Source organism: Heptranchias perlo, chromosome 32 (genome assembly GCF_035084215.1).
Source record: "Heptranchias perlo isolate sHepPer1 chromosome 32, sHepPer1.hap1, whole genome shotgun sequence".
NCBI lineage: Eukaryota > Metazoa > Chordata > Chondrichthyes > Hexanchiformes > Hexanchidae > Heptranchias > Heptranchias perlo.
The window spans coordinates 3,281,860-3,299,520 of NC_090356.1; the positions used below are offsets into that span (position 1 = coordinate 3,281,860).

The window sequence follows — 17,661 nt, forward strand, 5'->3', positions numbered from 1 at the left end:
TGACACCCATATTCCAAGAATGAATAAGTAAAACACAATCTAGGACTGAAGGCCTGACTGGGTAATTGTGGCAGGTTCCCTTCACCAAAGGACACTGGTCAATTAGTCAGGTTTTTATGACAATCCAACAGCTTTCATGGTCATATTTCTAGTGATAGCCCACTGATTACCACATTCATCGAATTCAGTTTCACAACTTGTTCTGACGAAAGGTCACCGATCTGAAACATTAACTCTGTTTCTCTCTCTACAGACACTGCCTGACCTGCTGAGTGTTTTCCAGCATTTTCTGTTTTTATTTCAGATTTCCAGCATCCGCTGTATTTTGTTTTTGATTTGGTGTGGTGGGATTTAGCTTCATGATCTTTGGGTTGCTGGTACGGTAACGTAATCGCTATACTTGATCAGCTCGGTGCTCAGTTGTATTAAAGCAATCAACAGTGAGGTCACTCAGCCTGAATTGAACAGGTCAGTAAAAGGTGCCATTTGATTCTGTTAAGAGGCACTGACCTGTGATTCCAATACATCTCCTTCATGGTGTCATAATCCGGAATGTCAAACTCTTCAAACTCCCAGGTAGCCTGGTCGTAAGGCTGATCCCTCCACTTAATCAAATAGTGCAAATCACCTTTCTTATCAAAGCTGAAAGAAAGGAAAGAGAATGAAAAAGTTTTTATTCCATTAGGTGAACAGCAAATGTATCACGTTCCCAGCATAGGTTCGATACAGAGCCACACTGTACCTGCCCTGGGAGTGTTTGATGGGACAGTGTAGAGGGAGCTTTACTCTGTATCTAACCCGTGCTGTACCTGCCCTGGGAGTGTTTGATGGGACAGTGTAGAGGGAGCTTTACTCTGTATCTAACCCGTGCTGTACCTGCCCTGGGAGTGTTTGACGGGACAGTGTAGAGGGAGCTTTACTCTGTATCTAACCCGTGCTGTACCTGCCCTGGGAGTGTTTGACGGGACAGTGTAGAGGGAGTTTTGCTCTGTATCGTGTTGCTAGGTGTGATTGCTCCCTCACCTGTGGTTAATGATTCGGTGGATGACCAGCCACTCTGGTTTGATCCCATATCGATAGTACTGTTGTTCCATCTCCACGTACTGCGGGTCTTTGTTCTTCCGCTTCTCACTCTTCTCCTCATCGTCGCCGGATCCATAGTCGAAAAGTGGCGGCTCATCCATATCGTTCTTCCGTTGGAAGTTCCGAAACATTACGGTGTGGTACAGCTCCAGCTGGAGTGAACAGAGACCAATTCAATGTTTAAACACACACACAAGTTTTGTTTTTGTCATTTGTCTCGCCCAAAACCCCCCGCCCCCGACTCCCCTTTTGAACCTGTAACTAAAGAGGAGGCAACAAGGGGTCGATAATCTTTGGGAAAGCGAGAGAAAGATAAAAGAAATGCTTGCATTTATATAGCGCCTTTCACAACCTCAGGACACCTCAAAGTGCTTTACAGCCAATGAAGTAGTTTTGAAGTGTAGTCACTGTTGTAATGTAGGAAACGCAGCAGCCAATTTGCGCACAGCAAGATCCCACAAACAGCAATGTGATAATGACCAGGTAATCTGTTTTAGTGATATTGGTTGAGGGATAAATATTTGCCGGGACACCGGGGAGAACTCACCTGCTCTTCTTCGGATAGTGCGATGGGATCTTTTACATCCACCTAAGAGGGCAGGCGGGGCCTCGGTTTAACGTCTCATCCGAAAGACGGCACCTCCGGCAGTGCAGCACTCCCCTCAGTAGTGCACCGGGAATATTGGCCTAGATTTTGTGCACAAGTCGCTGGAGAGGGAGCAAGTGAAGCTTTGTGAATGACAGCTCTACGGACTACGGATCGAGAATGAGAGCCAGAAACCTCCCCCAGCAGCACGGAGGGCAGACAACCCACAATGCACAACAATCTCCAGATCTTATTTTCTTTTCCCGCCCGTCATTTTTATACGTTCCTATATCTTCAAAACAAAGCTGGACCGATTCCTGTCTGGGGCAGAGATCTTATAAAAGGGAGGTGAAATACCAGGTAATATGGGCACAGTCGCCATGGTCTCCTGGACTAGTTTTCCCTTGCCCAAGGGGGTCGGAGAGAAGTTTTCCAGATTTCTTTTCCCAGATTGGCCTGGGGATTTATCTGTTTTTATGCCTCTCTCAGAAGATTCGATGGCAGCTGGTGGGATGTGGGCTGGGGGGGGGGGTCTAATCATGATGCTTCAGGCACCACGCTTGTATGGGGCAGGCTTGATGGGCCAGCTGGTCTATTCCAGCCCGTCATTTTCGTATGTTTGTGCATCATAAGCTCCCCCGTTCCTCCCTCCCGACGGCACTGACCCGTAACTGGGCATCCCCGCGACATGCCCGAGGGGTCATTATCGAGACCACGGGGACGATAGCTCGGTGGGTACCACTCCCGCCTCTGAGTCAGAAGGTCGTGGGCTCGAGCCCCACTCCAGAGACCTGAACCCATAATCCAGGCCGACACTCCCAGTGCAGTACTGAGAGAGTGCTGCACTGTCGGAGGTGACAGTAACTACACTTCAAAAGTATTTCATTGGCTGTAAAGCACTTTGAGACGTCCTGAGGTTGTGAAAGGCGCTATATAAATGCAAGTCTTTCTTTCTTTTCTTTATGAGGCGTTAAACCGAACGTAAAAGATCCCATGGCACTATTTCAAAGAAGAGCAGGAGAGTTCTCCCCGGTGTCCTGGATGATATTTATCCCTCAAACAATCGGCAAAAACAGATTATCTGGTCATTATCACATTACTGTTTGTGGGATCTTGCTGTGCGCAAACTGACTGCCACGTTTCCTACATTACAACAGTGACAACACTTCAAAAGTACTTCATTGGTTGTAAAGCACTTTGGGACGTCCCGAGGTCGTGAAAGGCGCTATATAAATGCAAGTTCTTTCTTTTTCTTCACATGTGAGCCTGGACAGTGAGCCTCAACGGTAAGGGGCATCACAGCTGCACCAGAATAGGCTGCTGACACTCACAGTCAAGACTCACACATGGATACTAGCCATTTGGGGCAAGTAATCGGAGGGTAATCAAGGCCTGGGGAACCACTGCCCCAGCAAAAGTCAGCAGCTTCGGTGAAGGAGTGGGGCTTTTTGCGAGACGCAGGGGGCCTTGTTCATTCAACCTACCTGCAGCTCCGTGGCCCAAGAGCAGTGCCAGTAGGAAAGTCCCACCCACTTCACAAAGAATTCTCGCTCCGGCCGTCCTTCGAGGATCTTGGGCTGTTCGGCATCAGGGGATGCGTCCGTCAGACATGGTGAGGTGCGTGGCAGGGGGGGCGGACCCCATATCCAGTGCAAGATCCGCTGCACTTTGCCTTTTAGAGGCGTGCACTAGAAAGAAACACACACAAAGATTTACACACTTATTTTTGACACATTGATACGTAAAACCTGGCTGAAAGGAGCAAACGATAGCATGGGGAGGGGGTAGAGGCACTTGGAGCAGGTCCGTGAGTTCACGTCAGTCACAGCCCGTCGTGGTCGGGGCAGTTATAAACTCACCAGGCAGCGCGGACAAACCCACTCGCCATTCGGGATCTCGGGTAGCGGGGGGTTAAGGCAGTGAATGTGATAAGAGGAAGGACAGGTGTCACAACACAGCAGCTCGCCACCATCCTTGCAGACCCGGCAGAATTCCATGTGATCGTCATCTTCCTCCTCCACTCCCTCCTCCTCCTCTTCATCTTCCTCATCCTCTTTAGCCTCCCACTGGATTCCTTCCTTTTCCTAGAGTGATTATAGGGGAAACATTATAGAGGGCACACTATAGGGGGCACACTATAGGGGGCACACTATAGGGGGCACACTATAGGGGGCACACTATAGGGGGCACACTATAGGGGGCACACTATAGGGGGCACACTATAGGGGGCACACTATAGGGGGCACACTATAGGGGGCACACTATAGGGGGCACACTATAGGGGGCACACTATAGGGGGCACACTATAGGGGGCACACTATAGGGGGCACACTATAGGGGGCACACTATAGGGGGCACACTATAGGGGGCACACTATAGGGGGCACACTATAGGGGGCACACTATAGGGGGCACACTACAGTGGGGAACCTTATTCCACAATCACACATCTATGTGCAAATACACAGCAGCAATTCGCCAAGCCAACTACAACCCCACCTGGAAGGAGAAGAGCAGCAAATCATGGGAACACCATCACCTCCCAGTCACACACCATGCTGGCTTGGACATATATCGGCCGTTCCTTCATCGACGCTGGATCAAAATCCTGGAACTCCCTCTCTAACACTGTTATAAGAGCACCATCACCACAAGGTTCCAGAAGGCGACAGACCACCACCTTCTCAGCGCAACGAGGGATCGGCAATAAATGCCAGCCTTGCCAGCGACGCCCACATTACGAGAACAAATAATAATTGTTTTTAATTCTACAGGTGCCAGCAGTCCCCTGGAAGACAGCGAGTGTCGTCAGACTATTCAACCACGGTGGGCATCACAACTGAGCCTAATCCTGTCCGCACCCGACACCCACACACATACACACACTCGGATTTTACAGTAAGGGGGTCACTGGATAATCACCAGGTGTGGGTACCCTGTGATTTTTCCCTCCTTACGCTGAGGTCATGAAGCCAAATGCAAAACCACCGCTGCCACTTGGGCAAGATCAGCTAACACAGCTTTGACCAGGGATCAAACCTGGGATCTTCCTGTTCTTGTGTGGCTGAGTATCGCGTCGGGCGATAACGACAACAACTTGCATTTATACAGCACCTTTAATGTAGTAAAACGTCCCGAGGCGCTTCACAGGAGTGATTATCAGACTAACAAAGCACATTAATTACAGCCGGTAGGGAGTATAATCTGCAGTAAAACAAGAAGGTGACAACTTACGCAGTGCAGGCAACTCCACTTTCCCTCCGGGGCCTTCTCCATCTCTGGGTCCAGGCAGACTAAGTGATAAGCCCTAGGACAAGTGTCACACAAAATAATTTCCCCTCCTTGCTGGCACACTTCACAGTAATCCTGATGATCCGTCTCATACCCATCACCTTCCTCCACTGGGAATTATAAGAGAGAGAAAAAAAGTCATGGAAATTAGGGCCTCCCAACACACAGTGCAAGGATGTGGCAATTGAGTCACCCTCCCTAAAGTCAATGTTGTCCAAGAGTGAGTTACAGACTGGAATCTAATCGAGGGGTTCAGGGGGTTTATATATAGAATAACAGATACCCGGGAGTGAGTTACAGGCTGTTATTCTATATATAAACCACCCAAACCCCTCGATTAGTTTCTAGATACCTGGGAGTGAGTTACATGCTGGAATCTAATCGAGGGGTTTGGGTGGTTTATATATAGAACAACAGATACCCGGGAGTGAGTTACAGGCTGGAATCTAATCGAGGGGTTCGGGGGGTTTATATATAGAACAACAGATACCCGGGAGTGAGTTACAGGCTGGAATCTAATCGAGGGGTTCAGGTGTAGTGTTGCTGATGTGTGATGATGGGTGAGCATGAGATGTTTATGTCCATGGTTTGTGGCTACACAGACTGTCAGTACATTTATGTGAGATCCTGAAACTGAGGGATTCCAGCACTGGAAACAATGTCAGGGTCACATATCCGTTATCAGCAAATTGCTTTTAGCCAATCCTCTCCACTTCTCTCTCAATGATTCTGGTTCTTACTGAGATGCACCTCTACAAGTCCTGGTAGCCTTCCAATACCTTGCCCGTGTACGTTAAAGCCAGTGGGCAGGTATAAAAAGTAATCAAAAAGGCTAATGGACTGTTGGCCTTTATCTCAAGTGGGCTGGAATACAAAGGGGAGGAAGTTATGCTCCAGCTGCATAGAGCCTTGGTCAGACCCCATCTGGAGATACTGCGTTCAGTTCTGGGCACCGCACCTCAGGAGAGATATATCGGCCTTGGAGGGGGTGCAATGCAGATTCACCAGAATGATACCGGGGCTAAAATGGTTAAATTATGAGGACCGGTTGCATAAACTTGGCTTGTATTCCCTTGCGTTTAGAAGATTGAGGGATGATCTAATCCAGATGTTTAAAATGTCAAAAAGATTCGATAGGGTAGATACGGAGAAACTATTTCCTCTGGAATCAGGAACGAGTGGACACAATCTTAAAATTAGAGCCAGGCCGTTCAGGGGTGATGTCAGGAAACACTTCTTCACACAATAAAAATCTGGAACTCTCTCCCCCAAAAGGCGGTGGATGCTGGGGGTCAATTGAAGCTTTCAAGACAGAGTTTGAGAGATTTTTGTTGGGTCAGGGTATCGAGGGATAGGGAGCAAAGGCGGGTAAATGGAGTTGAGGTTCAGATCAGCCATGTTCTAACTGAAGGGTGGAACAGGCACGAGGGGCTGAATGGCCTCCTCCTGTTCCTATGTTCCATGTGGGAATCGTCATGCACAGACCTAGAAAGAGCGAGTTATCAGGCTATTCGACCTTGAAGGGGGGGGGGGGTGGGGGAGGGGGAGAAGAGACGGACTATCACACTGACCCCAATCCGGTCTTCACCCCACCTCCACACACGCACATTCCAGCCGGATAGCATTCAGGATCAGGAACTCTGGCTCATTTATTATCCCTCCCGTCCCTAGCCCAGCAGCACTCAGGCTAAAGGTAGCGCCATCCCAGCCGGGATCGGCTAACTCCACACGGACCAGGAATTGAACATGGGGCCTCTGGTCTGTATGTCTGGGTACCTCACCGGGTGATGGCTTTGTTCACTAACACCCATCCAGTGATGCCCATTCCCCACACATTACAAAGATCTCCATTCCCCTGTCCTCTCACCGCGATTCAGAGGGAAAACACTGCAACCCCAACGCATCAAAACTAAGATGAAATTTACATTTCTTCTTCCTCTTGCCCCCTTTCCTTCTTCTCTTGCCCCAACCAGCGGAGCCCTCAGACCGGACGGAGGAGCTGTGGACACTTGCATTGTCGAGATCGGACTCTCCGTGCTCATCCTCCTCGCTCTGCGGACAGGAGCACAAGGAGAGATTAAAGATTTCACAATTCCATATCCCTGGGTTTTCTCTGCTGGGATACAGTTCCATCAGCACCAGCGTCCCCTCTGGTATCCCATCCAAGAGTGCTGCCAACTAGGTGACACTCACTACCACCAGTGAACCCAGATTGGTTCCCAGTTGACCAAAGTGTAGCGCCAAAGAAAGAGCTCTCAGGTCCTCCCTCCCTGCCCCAATTCTCTCGCACAGATATAATATTAAAAAGTTAGGAATGAGGAAAGGACATCCCTCTGAGGTATTAATTCTCCCATCAAAGCCCCCTCCTCACTTACATCAAGCGGGCAAGTAGCCCGAGACAGACCGGTCAGTGGAAACGTCACTGTCTTACCGAAGACCCCTTTTTCCGTTTGCCACCAAATCCTCCCAGTTTGATCTTCAGAGGCGCCATCATCTTCTTCCCTTTTCCTTTCTTCTTCAGGTCGGCTGCTCGAGCACTTTTGCTTTTCCTCCTCACCCCAGGGCCTGTGGACAGACAGTGACGCTGGTGAAACACAGACTGGGAGTCAGGGGAACCCGATTTATACGCTGTGAATTCCAGGTTCCTAATATTACACATTGCTCTTTTGTCCTCTTCGCTCCCTTTCAGTTTTCACCCTTCCTCTCCTGAAGACGGTGACTCTTACTGGAGTACAGTTCCACGGGTACCAGTCACCCACCCCCCCACCAGCCAGTCTTTATGTGTGAGCCTAGACAGCGAGCGTCATCAAACTATTCGACCATGGAGGGGTGTCACAGCCCGATCCTGTCATCACCAGACGCCCACAGGTCAACACTTCCCATCAGGGCCCATTGGATAGTGATCAGAATCATACAGCACAGGAGGAGGTCATTCGGCCCATCGTGCCTGTGCCGGCTCTTTGAAAGAGCTATCCAATTAGTCCCACTCCCCCTGCTCTTTCCCCGTAGCCCTGTAAATTTTTCCCCTTCAAGTATTTATCCAATTCCCTTTTGAAAGTTATTTTTGAATCTGCTTCCACCGCCCTTTCAGGCAGCGCATTCCAGGTCATAACAACTCGCTGCACAAAAACAATTTCTTCTCGTCTCCCCCTTCTGGCTTTTTTGCCAATTATCTTAAATCTGTGTCCTCTGGTTACCGACCCTCCTGCCAGTGAAAACAGAAGCAAAAACACTGGCTGTTCCTTCACTTCTGAGTGTCACTGAGACCAATAGCAGCACAGGCCACTGACCAGCCCTGGCACTGTCCTGGTCTGTGAGCCTCAATTCCAACACACAAGGGCGGGTGTGTTTACCGGCTGAGCCACTCGGGGCTTTCCATCGTTCCGATTTGCAAAGTCCGGCCCGCAGGTAAATGGCACGTGTGAAAAGCGGCCGGTTACCTTTCCCTTCTTTGGTCTTGGCTTTCCGTATGGGGGCAGGGGGCAGGACAGGCAGAGGCGGTGGAGCCACGATCACCTGTTCGACTGCAGCTGCCACGGCCGCTGCGGCAGCCTCAGCCGCTGCCACCGAGGTCCCTTTGAACGGGTTATTGGCGCTGAACTCCCGCCATTTGGCACCGAGCACTGTCATCATCTTGGACATGGGGATTTTCGGATTCTTCTTGGCGATGAGCGGCCTGATGGGGAATTGAAGACAAAACACTGATCAGAGTATTTCATAAGACACACTCAGACAAACTGCAGGAAACACCAGGTACTGACACAAAGACCAACAACTTGCATTTATATAGCGCCTTTAACATAGTAAAACGTCCCAAGGTGCTTCACAGGAGCATAAACCAGACATAAATCAACACCGAGCCAAAGGAGGAGATATTCGGAGGGGTGACTAAAAGCTTGGTCGAAGGGGTACATTTTAAGGAGCGTCTTAAAGGAGGAGGGAGAGGTAGAGAGGCGGAGAGGCTTAGGGAGGGAATTCTAGAGCTTAGGGCTGAGGCAGCTGAAGGCACGGCCGCCAATGATGGAGCGAAGGGAGTGGGGGGGATGCACAATAGGCCAGAATTGGAGGAGCGCAGAGATCTGGGAGGGTTGTAGGGTTGGAGGAGGTTACAGAGAGAGGGAGGGGCGAGGGCCACAGAGGTGACCAAAGTTTGGAAGATGGTTTCAGCAGCTGCACTTTTTGCCCAATTCCAATATTCTCTCTTCCTGAAGGTGCTGCCGACTGCTGGGGAACAAATCCACAGGCACCATCCAGCACCTCGCAAAGAAACGGCTAATCTCCCGGCGTAAACCCAAGGAGCAAGTGTTGGTGGGCTAGTTGGCCGTGGGGGTTATCGCAGCCAAGCCCAATCCTGGCTCATCCAAAGTCCACTTCTGGCAAGCTGGGGGCAGCGGGGGCTGTCAATGGGAGAGCGATCAGGAACAAGAATCCTGGCTGATTCTCCCACCCCTCCCCCCCCGCTCCTCCTTAACCCAGGAACACTGAGGCGAATCTTTGCCTCATTCTGTCACCCCAGCTGAGATATTCTCACTCAACATGGAGCAGATAGATTATGGGGCCTCCCTAGTGTAGAGGAGGCCTTTCAGCCCCTCGAGCCTGTTCCGCCATTCAATTAGATTATGGCTGATCTGAACCTCGACTCCATTTAGCTGCCTTACCAACTCCAATTGACCCCCAGCATCCACAGCCTTTATCAGGAGAGAGTTCCAGATCCCAGTGCAGGCAGTGCTCCCACAGGGGAGCTAGCTACAAACTTTTAAATGTAAAGTAGTGTATTTACTGTAAAATCTGGTATAACGGTGTAACAACTTGCAATTCTACCACGGCTTTAACACAGAAAAATGACCCAAGGCACTTCACAGAGGCGGAAAGATAAACGGGCCCTGAGATTAAATAAGGGGGGAGTGACCAAAAGCTTGGTCATAGAGATGAGGGTTTTAAAAGAGGAGAGGGAGGCGGAAAGGCCACGAGGTTTAGGGAGGGAATTCCAGAGAGTGGGGCCTAGGCGGCTGGAGGCAACAGCGGGACGAAAGAAGTGGGAGAGGCACAACAAGTTAAATCAAGCAGAAAAGCAATTGTACAGGTGGACAGGTCACATCCCCACCTCACACTCACAAATAACCCATTAAGGGAAATCTATACACTCTAATTTACAGTGTTTACATTTAGGATCGGCGTTTAGCTCTGCTCCTGGTAGCACTACATTAGCCAATGTTCAAGCCCAATGGACAACTGACATTCCAATTAAGACACTGTGGAGAGGATGCAAAGTGTTTAAACTGGACAGCCTGTCAATATAGTGAAAGGTGGGTCCTGCACGTCATTAGCACATTTAGTGAACACTTCAGTGTGTCAGATTCACAAGGCATGCTGCTGCCACATGGGTCCAAACATCAGCACTGCACCCAGTTTAACTCCATGAGCCTAATACTCAGAATTGGACATGGGAATGTAAACAGATGGCTCGGAGTCCTGGATTGAACGGCATTTGTGTCTCTTTTAATGAAATAAACCTTCTCTCTGTCCCGTTCAGAATGACCACAGAACTGCAAGAAAAATCACAGCTAGCTGGCACAGTAACAGAATATAACAAAATGGCAAAAGCAAAGTCAAAATGTAAATGATCTCAAAAAAAAAAGAAAGATTTCTTAAAAGTTGTCCTTGAACAATTATTGCAGTGACACGTACCTGAGGAACTGGCTGAAGGTTTTGTAGTTGGTCAGAGTGTGGTAATCCTCCTCTGTGAATTCATAATCCACGTCCTCCAAACCCCAGTCATCCATTAAGTATGTGGACGACTTCTGCTCCTGAAGAATTTGGGTGAAAGAGTGAAACAAGCTGTGACCAAGAGACGAGAATACTCTCACTTGTTCATTCCCCCAAACCTCAAAACTGGGGTACTCCTCACCTCCCTATCCCTCCTCCAATCTTCAGGCTTTTAAACCCAACCTTAGCTGTTATCTAATCCCTGCTCCCTATTTTACCTCTTACCAGTTTTACTTTTTACCAGTTCTGATGAAAGGTCATCGACCTGAAATGTTAACTCTGTTTCTCTCTCCTCAGATACTGCCGGACCTGCTGAGTGTTTTCCAGCATTTTCTGTTTACATTCCCTATTTTACCTCGTTAATTCTCCCACTCTTTTTCAACCTTGGTGGTGCTCCTCATTAAAATCAAAAGGAAGAACTTTAGACAGCACAGGCTCACTTAACCCCCGAAGGCCCGCAAAACCCCTTCAACATCAGAGTATCGCTGGATTACACAGCCAATGGCATCTTTAACCACCGATTTCCACTCTTCTCCTGAAGGTGCTGACTCTTGCTGGGGTACAAATCCACAGATAGCGGGCGGTCTTTCGCACCTGACCAAGTGCCCAGTCCTTACACCCGAGCCTAGACAGTGAGTGTAGGCAGGCTTTAGGACCCTCGGGACATCAGAGCCCAGCCCAAGCCCGTCCTCACCCGAAACCCGCACACATACCCTTTCCAGCAAGAGTTGCTCAACAGTAATCAAGTAAAAGGTAAGGAAGAACTTGCATTTAAACAGCGCCTTTCATGACCTCAGGATGTCCCAAAACTCTTTACAGCCAAAGGAGTATTTTTGAAGTGTAGTCACTGTTGCAATGTGGGAAATGCGACCGCTAATTTGCGCACAGCAAGATCCCACAAACAGCAATGAGGTAAATGACCGGATCATCTGTGTCTGTGCTGTTGGTTGAGGGATAAATATTGGCCAGAAGTACAGGCAGGAACCCTGGCTGATACTTTTCCCCCTCTCTAGCCCAAGGAAGTACTGAGGCCAATTTTAGAATCTCAAGCACTGGCCTGGGTTCCAGGGCAGAAACAGTTCTATAGCCCGGAGAAAATTACACAAGGAAATATGCAAAATTGTTTTGTTTCACAGCAGATTTTGCAATCTTGAAATGTTTATATGGGCTCTTAACAATGTCCATTTTAGTCACTATGAGCTCCCATTCAGTCTCCCTCAATGAATCACTTCACTTGGTTTTTGATGTTGAACCAAACATTATCAAACAATACTATTCCCTCCAAGGGTCCAATCTTTACAAAAGGACAGATATAGAGATAGGGCCTATTTTGATGGACCAATAATCATAGAATCAGAATGATACAGCACAGAAGGAGGCCATTCAGCCCATTGTGCTTATGCCAGCTCTTTGAAAGAGCTATCCAATTAGTCCCACTCCCCTGCTCTTTCCCCCCGTAGCCCTGCAAATTTTTCCCCTTCAAGTATTTATCCAATTCCCTTTTGAAAGTTATTATTGAATCTGCTTCCACCGCCCTTTCAGGCAGCGCATTCCAGATTATAACAACTCGCTGTGTAAAAATGCTTTTCTTCATGTCTTCTCTGGCTCATTTGCCAATTACCTTAAATCTGTGTCCTCTGGTTACTGACCCTTCTGCCACTGGAAACAGTTTCTCCTTATTTACTCTATCAAAACCCTTCATGATTTTGAACACCTCGATTAAATGACCCCTTAACCTTCTCTGCTCTCGGGAGTACAATCCCGGATTCTCTCGTCTAGCCACGTAACTGAAGTCCCTCATTCCTGGTACCAATCTAGTAAATCTCCTCTGCGCCCTCTCGAAGACCTTGACATCCTTCCTAAAGTGCGGTGCCCAGAATTACCAAAGAAGAATCAGCACATCAAATGCCCCTTTTAGGGCACCACTAATTTAGGAAAGGAACGTATGGTCCAATCAAACTAAAAGAAGCTCAACATAAGCAAAGAAAAGTCCCAACAAATGCTAAGGGAACATTCCCAACTAAAAGGCAATGTTGTTATCAGCGTCTATCAGACAGTCTGTACTCTGTAGTGCCCACCGGTCGTGGAAGGCCTCGAGTGTACTGGCAGATACCGCATGCTCCCTTTCCGAGGACACCCGGGCAGGGAGAATACTGCACAACAGAGGCAGGCAGATGGAGCGTTCTCCATAACAAAGTTTATTTGGTTTCTTTAAAAGTTTGTTACCTCACAAATCAGGGCCCAAGGTTTAAGGGAGGCCTGACTGGACCTTCCTGCTGTGCCATTGGAGGAATAGAAGTCACGTGACCCCCACTATTGCTGCTGGACATCTCATTTACATTTAAACACAAACTGACCAATCGGACTTTAATTTCTTGTATTTATCTCGTGTCGTCGGTGAAAGTGGCAAAAAATGAAACATTTTCCCACCAATTCTCATCTCCAGAGGGATGTAATAATTCACCAGATGCCCTTTTAAGAGCAAAGGGCCCTGACCGGAGAGAAGGAGGAATAAAAACATCTGTAAAGCATTTCATTCAGACCGCTCTCAGCCAGGATGCATGAAGGGTGCTACAAATAGCCTCAGCTCCCCTGGGCTGGTGTGGGGGAGGAGAGAAGGGTGGGGGACACGGAATGGGCTCCAGCTCCTGGTTACAACCTGCCCAACACTCAACCGTCTAAACTCACACATGGAGAATGGCTGCTTGGGTGAGGTGCCAGGGAATATCTGACACTCATGGAGCCCACACCTTCAGGAGAGGATGAGGCTAAATAAACCCTCCCAAGCAAGGGCGCAACGCGGCTCAGGAATAAATAGCAGCTTTCACAACCACATCGTTAGTCCCTGCAAATCAATCACTCTTCAAATATCAGGAATATTCCTCAACTGTATATACACACGTCTGCCGGATAAAAAGAATAATAATTTCTGCCTGATTTCAGACACTGCTGCCAGCCTGAGCTAAATCAGAGCTGGGAATGGAAATGCTACAACTTTACGTAACGAGATAAGCAGAATCCTTCTCACTGCTCCTCCACTGCTCAATTTATAAGCCAGTGTGTTATGTGTTTAAATTAAAAAGACACGGATGTGCTCAGGTTCTGCACTCAAAGAATCATATACTCTCCTGACAGACCCTAAGCCAACCAGAGGCCAGAGACTGAAGTAATGCGATTGTAGTGTCCCTCCGATCTCCGACAGGGCTCCTTCTCCTATTAAACCCGCTGCAGGATTTAGTCATCACAAAAACACTGAGAAAAGATGCAGAAATATCCCAGTGCAGAACCCAGCCCCCTCTCCTGCTCAATAAAACACCATAAAATGGGGGCCAATTCTCAACTGCTGCAAAATGGGACAGCCGGCAGTTAAAGATTGGGGAAAAAAAATAATATTGTCCCCTACCCGAGGCGATTTTCAGACAGACCTTGAAACAGGCTGTGTGAGTCGTGACTCAGTGGGCAGCACTCTCAACTCAGAGTCAGAGGTCATGGGTTCAAGCCCCACTCCAGGGACTTGAGCACATAATCCAAGCTGACACTCCCAGTGCGGTACTGCTGGAGTGCTGCACTGTCAGAGGTGCCGGCTTTCAGATGAGACGTTAAACCGAGGCCCCGTCTGCCCTTTCAGGTGGACGTAAGAGATCCCACAGCACTATTTGAAGAAGAGCAGGGGAGTTCTCCCCGGTGTCCTGGCCAATATTTAACCCTCAACCAACGTCACGTTGTGGGATCCTGCTGTGCGCAAATTGGCTGTCGCGTTTCCTACATTACAACACTGATTACACTTCAAAAAAAGTACTTCATTGGCTATAAATCGCTTTGGGACGTCCTGAGGTCGTAAAATGATAAAGGGGTTGATAGGGTAGAGAGAGAGAAACTATTTCCTCTGGTGGGAGAGTCCAGAACAAGGGGACGTAACCTTAAAATTAGAGCTTGGCTGTTTAGGAGGGTGATGAGGAAGCAGTTTTCCACAAGGGTAGTGAAAATCTGAAACTCTCTCCCCCCAAAGGGCTGCGGATGCTGGGGGTCAACTGAAACTTTCAAGAGGTTGATACGTTTTTGTTCGGCAAGAGTATCGAGGAATATCGATCAAAGTCGGGTAAATGGAGTGGAGGTTCAGACCAGCCATGATCTAACTGAATGGCAGAACGGACTCGAGGGGCTGAATGGCCTCTTCCTGTTCCTAGGACAGTGCAGGGGCATTACAGACAAGCCCAAACCTCACCCAATGTCACAAACACATTTTCACTGATCAGGAGCAGGAACCGTGACTAATTCTTTCTCCCCTCCCTAACCCAGGGGATGCTGAGGCCAGCTGGAGCAGTCTTATACCCCACTGTACAACGCCACCATACAAACCCCCCCCTACAATCCCCCCCCACACCCCCCCCTACAAACCCCCCCTACAAACCCCCCTACAAACCGCCCCCTACACCCCCCCCCTACAAACCCCCCCCTACAAACCCCCCCCTACAAACCCCCCTACAAACCCCCCCCTATACCCCCCCCTACAATCCCCCCTACAAACCGCCCCCTACACCCCCCCCCTACAAACCCCCCCCACACCCCACCCTACAATTCCCCCCCACACCCCACCCTACAATTCCCCCCCACACCCCACCCAACAATTCCCCCCCACACCCCACCCTACAATCCCCCCCCACACCCCACCCTACAATCCCCCCCGACACCCCACCCTACAATCCCCCCCGACACCCCCATCCTACACCCCACACCCTTCAACGCACCTGCACCCCACATTACCCCCACCCTACAATCCTCCCTACACCCCACCTTCTATACCCCCTCCCTACATCCCACCCTATTACCCCACCCTATACCCCCTCCCTAACCCCCAGCACCCCCCCCCCGCCCCTTGACGGAGACCAGCTTCTTTTAAAAAAAGATAATCAACACAACTTAAGTTACAATAACCTGCTCACACCTGCATCACTTTCAGGATGTTGCCCTGGACCATGTCTCCTCTCAACAACATCCTAAATACATACAAATAAATCGAGGTTTCAACACAGAAACTGGCCATTCGGCCCATCCAGCCCGTGCCGGCGTTTTCCCTCCATGTGAGCAGATAGTCCCAATCACATTTACCCACCCTGTTCCCCTATCCCTTCAATCCCTCTTCCTTCATCCACCTCTCCAATCGAATCTCAAATGTTGATATAGTTTCTGCCTCAATCACTAACCCTGGACGTGAATTCCACAGCCTCACAACTCTCTGTGTGAAAAATTCTCCTGCCCTCTGAAACTAAAACTCTTACATTTAATCTTGTATCTCTGGTCTCTCGTTCTTGACCCCTCAACTACTGGAAACCGTCTGCTTCTATCTACCCCGACCCATCCTTTCACACTTCTATCGTGTCGCCCTGTAATCTGCATTGTTCCAACGAAAAAAGACACAACTTTTTCAAGTCTTTCTGGTATTTGTATTTCCCCACACCAGGCAGCGTCCGAGTGAATCTGCGTCGTGGCCTCTCTGAAGCCTCAACGTCCTCCTCTGTGCTGTCAGACTGCCTGTCCACCATCAAGTTTTGGACGAGTCTAAATTTCCTCTGACTGAACACCAGGAAGACTCTGCCATAAACTCCACTCTCATGTGGCTGTCTGCACCACCCTCCCCTCTCCAGCCACTCACTGCACTAGACCAGGTAAAATCCCGGTGCCCTGTTCAATCCAGAGCTGGGCTGCAAACTCCACATCTTATCCCTCACCAAGACTGCTTGCTTGCACTCCCACACCACCTCGGCCCCCTTCCCAACCTCCGCTGCCGCTGAAACCCATATACACACTTTTGTCACCTCTAGAGTCCATTTCTTCAATAGCCTCCTTGCCATCATCCATAAACTCCAACTTATCTACATCGTGTCCCCTACCAGGTCCTCTTCACTCATCACTCCCATCTTCGCTGCTAGTTCCCCTGTCCCTCCAACACATTAAATATGAAATCACCATCCTCATCTACAAATCCCTCCACAGCCTCAACCCATCCTCCTCTGCAACCTCCTCCAGTCTTGTATCCTTTTCCACACCCTTTAGACCTACTGGCCTTTTGTGCATTCCCTCTCTTTGCCTCACTATTGGTGGCAGAACCTTCAGTTGTCTCAGCCCTACTCTCTGGAACTCCCTCCCTAAAGCTCTCTTCATATCTCCATCCATCGTTAAAAACCTTCGCAAAACCCATCTTTTCTTCCAAGCTTTCAGTCGCTTTAACTCTCCCACCGTGGCTCAGAGACCATTCCTTTATCCCTTTGATCTATTTTACTTTCCCCCCGCTCTGTAAAAGAGCCTTTTCTACATTAAAGGTGCCATTTAAAGGCAAGTTGTTGTTGTTGCTACTCTTCCAATTGCCCCAGCCTCACTGCAATCTCTCTCCCTTTCCCCCAATTCCCACAGCCTCCCTGCAATCCCTATCCCTTTTCCCCCAATTGCCCCAACATGGCTGCAATCCTCTTCTTTCCCCCAGTTGCCCCTGCGAGGCTGAAATCTCTTCCATTCCTTCTCACAATAACCTCAGTACGACTGTGGTCCCTCTCCACGTTACCTCTTTCTTTCTCTTCTTTGTTTTGGGGGTCTTGTTCTCTTTCTGTTTCCGTGGTTTCCTTTTCTTCTTCACTTTGGCTGGCTCTTCTTCTGAAAACATCGCTTCACGCCCTTCCTCTTCCTCCTCCTCCTCCTCTTCCTCTGTGGAAATCAAGAAAGACTTTCAGGGTTCAGCCAAGTCTACCATGACTTATTGCGTCAGACCGGATTGTGTTCCCACTTCCCATGGGAAAGACGTTGAAATAATTCAGCGTGAGAGTGAGGATGTACATGCATCAGTTACCATTTATTTACAGGTACCAGTTACCTCAGTTGCTCACTAAGTAAAGGCATTAACCAGCACACTTATCTAAAATGAAGCATTTCTGTCCAAGATGG

The 17,661-nt window shown here is 49.0% G+C and overlaps 1 protein-coding gene across 1 annotated transcript in view; it reads right to left on the bottom strand.

Annotated features, from left to right (window-relative positions):
* The window catches only part of chd5 (chromodomain helicase DNA binding protein 5), a 73,786-nt gene extending 56,390 nt beyond the window's left edge, over nt 1-17,396 (bottom strand). Inside the window, exons 1-10 of the mRNA XM_067970208.1 lie at nt 17,285-17,396; nt 10,648-10,766; nt 8,400-8,635; nt 7,391-7,524; nt 6,885-7,011; nt 4,903-5,069; nt 3,529-3,753; nt 3,154-3,357; nt 1,024-1,235; nt 511-642 (exon numbers count right to left, since the gene is read on the bottom strand). Coding sequence (XP_067826309.1) covers nt 511-642; nt 1,024-1,235; nt 3,154-3,357; nt 3,529-3,753; nt 4,903-5,069; nt 6,885-7,011; nt 7,391-7,524; nt 8,400-8,635; nt 10,648-10,766; nt 17,285-17,383 — 1,655 coding nt within the window. The 5' untranslated portion in view covers nt 17,384-17,396. The remainder of the gene's footprint in view (nt 1-510; nt 643-1,023; nt 1,236-3,153; nt 3,358-3,528; nt 3,754-4,902; nt 5,070-6,884; nt 7,012-7,390; nt 7,525-8,399; nt 8,636-10,647; nt 10,767-17,284) is intronic.
* Between the last annotated feature and the right edge of the window lie 265 nt (nt 17,397-17,661).